The sequence below is a fragment of the Gossypium arboreum genome, chromosome 8 (genome assembly GCF_025698485.1).
Source record: "Gossypium arboreum isolate Shixiya-1 chromosome 8, ASM2569848v2, whole genome shotgun sequence".
Lineage (NCBI taxonomy): Eukaryota > Viridiplantae > Streptophyta > Magnoliopsida > Malvales > Malvaceae > Gossypium > Gossypium arboreum.
This window is the reverse complement of record NC_069077.1, coordinates 22,156,728-22,162,791: the sequence shown is the minus strand read 5'-3', so window position 1 is coordinate 22,162,791 and position 6,064 is coordinate 22,156,728. Positions and strand designations below refer to the sequence as shown.

At 31.5% G+C, this 6,064-nt stretch overlaps 1 protein-coding gene across 3 annotated transcripts; it reads right to left on the bottom strand.

The window, feature by feature from the left end:
* Positions 1-237: 237 nt before the first annotated feature.
* On the bottom strand, positions 238-4,199 carry LOC108467600 (uncharacterized). Of its 3 annotated transcripts, none has more exons than XM_017768299.2 (12): positions 3,926-4,199; positions 3,217-3,350; positions 2,734-2,785; positions 2,625-2,645; positions 2,489-2,542; positions 2,284-2,334; positions 1,885-1,947; positions 1,550-1,615; positions 1,376-1,414; positions 1,044-1,166; positions 853-945; positions 238-738 (listed from the first exon to the last, which is right to left on the bottom strand). In XM_017768299.2, exons 1-12 carry the CDS (start codon positions 3,950-3,952, stop codon positions 487-489), a joined length of 975 nt encoding a protein of 324 aa, XP_017623788.1. In that variant the 5' UTR covers positions 3,953-4,199; the 3' UTR covers positions 238-486. The 3 variants fall into 3 exon arrangements, with proteins under 3 accessions (XP_017623788.1, XP_017623787.1, XP_052874419.1); XM_017768298.2 differs by having other exon boundaries at positions 3,217-3,301; XM_053018459.1 differs by lacking the exon at positions 3,926-4,199 and having other exon boundaries at positions 2,734-2,799; positions 3,217-3,282.
* Between the last annotated feature and the right edge of the window lie 1,865 nt (positions 4,200-6,064).

Sequence of the window (6,064 nt, the reverse complement as noted above, 5' to 3'; positions counted from 1 at the left end):
TTACATCAAATAAAGTTCCTACTTCAATTCTTTATTTGTAGCTAAAGCTCCAACTACCAAGTTTTGACTAACATTTTCATTTTAAAATAAATTAAAACAACTAAATATTTTTAATTGAAATATACATAATTAAATCCGGTGCATCTATATAAAATATAATAAAAACAACAATTAACATAATTTAGGAAATTAAAATAATTTTGTTTAAAAATAAAACCAATTCTATAACTAGGAGAATTTAGTAAAATATGCTTTTATAAGTAATCTTATATTCTTCAACCAAGGCTTATCATAACCAACATTACACTAAAGTAATCTTCTATTCCTTACAAATTCTCTGTGCCAGTTTACTTCAATTTTTATACTTTTAAATCATTTACTATGTTTCCTGCATTAAATGCCTTAGTCTACCTTAATATGTTTTGAATCAGCTTATTATTATTATTTTGATGGTACAAAAGACAAAATATACAACAGGCACTTGGTTTAATACGTGGTGTGCAGCAAAGGTTGATCTTCATTCAGGCCAATTACATCTTTAGTTAAGTACCAGACTCTCCAAAGCCATTCATAAGATGAAGATTCTGTAGATGGGTGGTCCCCCAAGTATGGCACAATGTACTTCTTCATGTCGCTTTCCGAGATTTTCAGATGCGACCCCGAAACATTTACGAACTTAACTTTTCCAGCTTCATCTAAGGTTTTCAGACCAATCCAGTCTTCCTTGTAAAGCTCGGTCTGCAGATATATAAACACTTGTAGCTGTCAGTTCAATCTTAAACATGTTCTGCAGGATTTGTGCTTTTGAAAATGTGTTGATAGATCATTAAATGCTTTCAAAAGATACATTACCTCTTGTGCAGGCAATATAGGATCAAAGGCCCCATCAGGATAATAACCAAACCAGGATGTTTCCTTGGGTACTAATACTGTATCATCGTCAAACTGATCCAAAACATGCAAAGAAAAGGTTAGCAGCAAATGGCATGAAAAAATTTACGGATTTCTCCTCCAAAAGTTGGCTGAAAGGACACTTCAACTACCATTATAAGCACCAGATTTTGTAAACTGGCAAACCGTTCCTTGTAAGTAGAATTTCTCGCGCCCTTGATTTCATTGTTTAGTTTTGGGAGGAATCTACATCCTTTGAGGTAGTCAGTTATGTCCTGGTGAAATGGAAGAAAAAATGGAGTAGCCACTAACGTCGGAAAGTTATACAAGCGTAAATCCACATGTATTCTACCTTCAAATGTGAAGGATGAGAACATAATCGATTTTACAGAGTTCCATGTCAATATTAGATTGCAGACTATTAACGAAACAACATGATAATTGGCAAGAACCATATAAAGCCAAAGCTGTGAATAATACTCACTGTTGGAATTTTAAGATAACCACTGGGTGCCAAGTGTTCCTGCAAATATCAATGGCATGCATTCAAGATTGTATTGAACTCCTATTTAGATATATAAACAAGATAAGAATATGCTACAGTAGAGGATGTTTGAGATGTGAAAGACTGGAAAGTAGTTCGAAAAGAATCTTATACCTGTACAAAGTTGCTATAAACTTCCGACTTGATTAAGCTATCGAGAAATATGCATATCACGGTAGACTGCCACATAAAGGGCACATCAGACCAGAGTGAAATAATAGTCCGAAATAATCTGTGTTGTTATTTGTTAATGTGTTTTGCCTTAGTGCCAGAAAACAAAAGCGCTTTAGACCCTTTTGCGTAAAGCGCATTTGATCAGGTACCCCTAGGCATGCTCTATATCAATCTCATTCTCAATGTTTGAGCGTTAAATGATAGACACAGACCATAAGGAAATCATGCATATTGACTGACAAAAGAAAACGAAAATTGGGTGTAACAGCACTCACTTCACAAAATGGAATTGAAGCAATACCAGCATGGGGCCCTGCCAACGATATGAAATTCTTGACCTGACTCACGCAAAGCATACAAATAAAACGCAATGTTAGATTTCAGTTACGAAGACAAAAGTAACCAGCAGTAGTGCAAGAGAGACAGAGAGAAAAGAAAGGGATGCGTAAAAGCATGCAAAAAAAGATGAAAAAGAAGAAAATACAGTAATATAGGAGAAGTTCAGAAGATGAAGATCCTTTGTTAGCACATATGCTAGAGAAGGGGCATCCTATGGCCAGCTGAATCAGTGACATTCACTTTCCAATGGCCTATTCGCCTTGGGGGACAACTAGAGTGCTACATTTCGGTAAACAGAGAAGTAACTAAAGAAATCCAAATAAAGAAGCTCTTACAGGAGGTCCTCCATCACAAAATTCAATAATGCCTCGACCAATCAGGCTACCCTGTGTAAAAGAAAAGGATCATATGAAATCTTAATGCATGATGTAAAGAAATATGTGATCGTGAGTTTGTGAACGAACATTTGTGGGCACCTAGACAAGTAGTAGAACAAGTATAAATTATAGAAATAAGCAAATTTCAACTTATATTAATTACCTGAGAGAGTCCAACCATGTTGTAACCTTGGCTAAGTTCAGTCATGTTTTTCACCTATGGAATGAAGATTGATTCAGAAGTTGGAACTTCAGCTATAAAACATCAAAGTGATAAATGTACCAAACGGTTTTAAGACCTTTTCACAAGCAATTGATGTCTGCAAGAAAAAAGTAGGATAGATTATATTAATAAGATTATTATTACAAGGACTACAGATGGTGAGAAATCTCAGTTCAAAGTTTTACCTGTTCCAAAAGGGGCATAGTCCATGAATCCCATGAACCATCTCCAATTTCCCTACAGTCACGAAACTGTCAGATTATTAGGTATAAGAATTCATACAAAATTTTGATCCAGGGAATAGCATGGCCAAAAGAACAACTCTACACATGAAAACAGACATGTGCAGACTCATGCATACACACACATGCAGAAGAATGTCATGAACATACTGCAAAACATATGCAAGTATACCTAGAATAGCTATACGATTTTTCTAAAATAAGATAAAATGGTGAGCAGAGTGTGAAAATAAGCTAAAACAAATTTCACTTCTTGACGCCTTCTTGTTAGCTTATAAAGAATGCAACAGTCAGCATAAAATTCTGTAGACAAATAAATCAAACTTCTGATTTGAGAATATAACCAAATAAATTTTTTACATTTGTAGTCACTGAGAACTAAAAATGAAAAGAGACTCGTAAAAGAAACATGAAAGAAGATCGTACACGCAGTATCCTTGAGAATTAGACCAGCTGCTTAGAAGCTTAGTAAATCGAGTAACTCCATGGCCACTACATTTATCACTAATGCCTGCCACAAAACATGCCAGTAGTGAATCACATAGGTGTGTCAACCCATCCTGTTATTAAGAAAATAAAGAATTATGTAGGATAAATAAACTAAGTCCCTTATTCTACTTTAAAGATAGCGGAAAAACTGAAACCGGCCTGCTCTGGTACGGTATTATAGCAGAAATCATATAGCAAAACCTAGAGAGTCGTTTATCCAATGTTTATATGCATATATTTTTTTTATGATAAATTCAAGCTCTCCAGTAAAGCTGACAGATTCGAATTTGTTTTCCACTCCATACACCGATGGCATTAAACTACTGTTATGGTTACATAATGTTCCAAAGTAAAATCAGTTACCAGTTCCATAGAGACCAACAGAACTGACCCTTCTTACCACTCTTGTAGTTTTAGTATATGAAACTAAGAGGTTAACGCCTAAAGGCATCCATCCAATAGAAGTAGAGTGAAAAAAACAATAAAATTATTCAAATTTAGAAATTGGTTATGCTATAATTACCTAAAACTAGTATTAACTTATAAGTTACTCCTCACAGATAGAGTAAGCAAGTCAATGATCCTACAGGAAAAAGTGCAAACTTAATGGATCACACAGAGAGCGCGCTGTGAATGAAAACATTACCGTGCAACACGATGAAAGGAACGGCATTTATGGTTGGGATGAGAACGAATGAAAACAAGATGAAGATGATGGTGGGGAAGTTAGTTGACTGCGAAGGAGATGCCATTGGTGGCAAACATAAATGAAATAAAGTTGCTCCCTTTATTAGAGTTTTATACGATTTCTACCAAGCATCCAACAGGGAGTTGTTAGGAAGGAACTGCGAATTCTGGGTTCGAGATTAGAAAGTGGACTGAGAATAGAGATTAATAACAACACTGGAAGAAAAGACCAGAATTCATTAGAGTTTTAGACTTTACCAGTTTGACAGACCAGACACGTGTGCCAACTACCGGTCTTATCTTAATACAAGACACCATAAAAGATACGCTGCTAAGGGCCAGGGCCATTTATTGTGGGGGTTTTCATAGGATAATTTTTTTTGGGCGAGTGTTTAGTAATTTAATATTGTATTTTTTAAATATTTATTATATATTAATAGGTTACTTGTCAACTCCTTGTGGAGTATAAAATTTTTATAATTTTTTATTAATGGTATCCCAAATGTGCTTATTTTTACGAGATTAAAAATAATTGTAGTGATGAAATTAATTATTGTGTTAATAGTAATATTGAAATCAATACTAAAATATGTGTTTAGATTTAATCACAATATTGTTGATAAGATGAAAATATAAAATGACCATTAATAATATAGTTTAGAATGTATTGATAATATAATAATTAATTAAAATTATATATTAAATAAAAATTAAGATTATTAAAAATTTATATAATTATTCACTTTTTATAAATCAAATATATAATAATTAAATTGATTAGTTATATTTGTATTTATTTTTATTATTCATATATGTACTTATTTATAGTTAATCCATATAAAATTTTATAATAACCAAATTTATACATTTATTAAATTATTATATAACTTAAAATTATATATTTATTTTGTATAATTAGATACTTACTTTTCATAAAATTATAAAATACTCACCAAACTATACTTTTAGTTCTTTTTGGTCACCAACTGTTACTATTTTCAATTTAATCAATCAACTTTTAAAATAAAACGTTTTGGTCACATTCTCGTTAATTGTTGTTAGATGAGTGAAAAAAAGTTGACGTGTACCTCTTTTTATTGGCCTAATAACAAATTTAGCTCTCTAATATTTACACATTCTATCAATTTGATCCTAAATCTAAAAATTCAACAAATTTAGTCCTCAATGTTTACAAAATTTGTCATTTTAGTTCTAATTCTTAAAATTCAATAAATTTAGCCTTCAACATTTACAAAATTTGTCAATTTAGTGCTAATTCTAAAATTTAAAAAAAGAAAAATATTTTTAAAAAAATCATTTTTGGATAAAAATTATAAACATGATTTAAACATATAGAAAACATAAATAAATTATAAATAAAACCAAATCATATGTATTATGTAATGACTTGGTTTCTAGTGGTAGTGGAAAATGCGCTTTTGGAACCTTGTTTTCATAAATCAAGTCCGTAAATATTAAATAGGGATATTTATGGAATTAGCATATAGATCAATTGAAATTTGGATGAGTAATTTAGCTAAAATTGTGATTAGTCAAGGCCCAAAGACTAAATTGTAAAATCCAAATGCAATAGATTTTTAATTAGAAAATGGCCTGGGGACTTAAATTATAATTATCCAAAGGGCCAAAGTGGTTAATAAACCATTATAAACATATGTTAGTGGACAATATTGATAATTGGTGATTAAATTAATTAATTAATTTTAGTTAAAATAATAAGAAATTGTTAATTAAAAGTTAAATTAGATTAAGTAAAGCTTAATTACTCATATAAAAAGGAGCTTAGTGGAAAGATGATAATTCATCTTCTCCACTTGGCCTTAAGAGAAAAAGGAAGAATAAAGATGGAGGTGCAGATAAACCATCCTTATCAAGAAAAAATGTAACACCTGTCGCCTATCACTGTCACTAAATTAGGGTTATGGGATGCTACAACAATTAACAAGACAACCACATGCTATTTCAATTCAAAATTTATCTTTAAACAATCATTAATATATAATCAGTCAATAATCATGCAATTCATACAAAAACGGGGATTAAATTGATGTTCTAAAACTCTAAAATCAATTCAGAA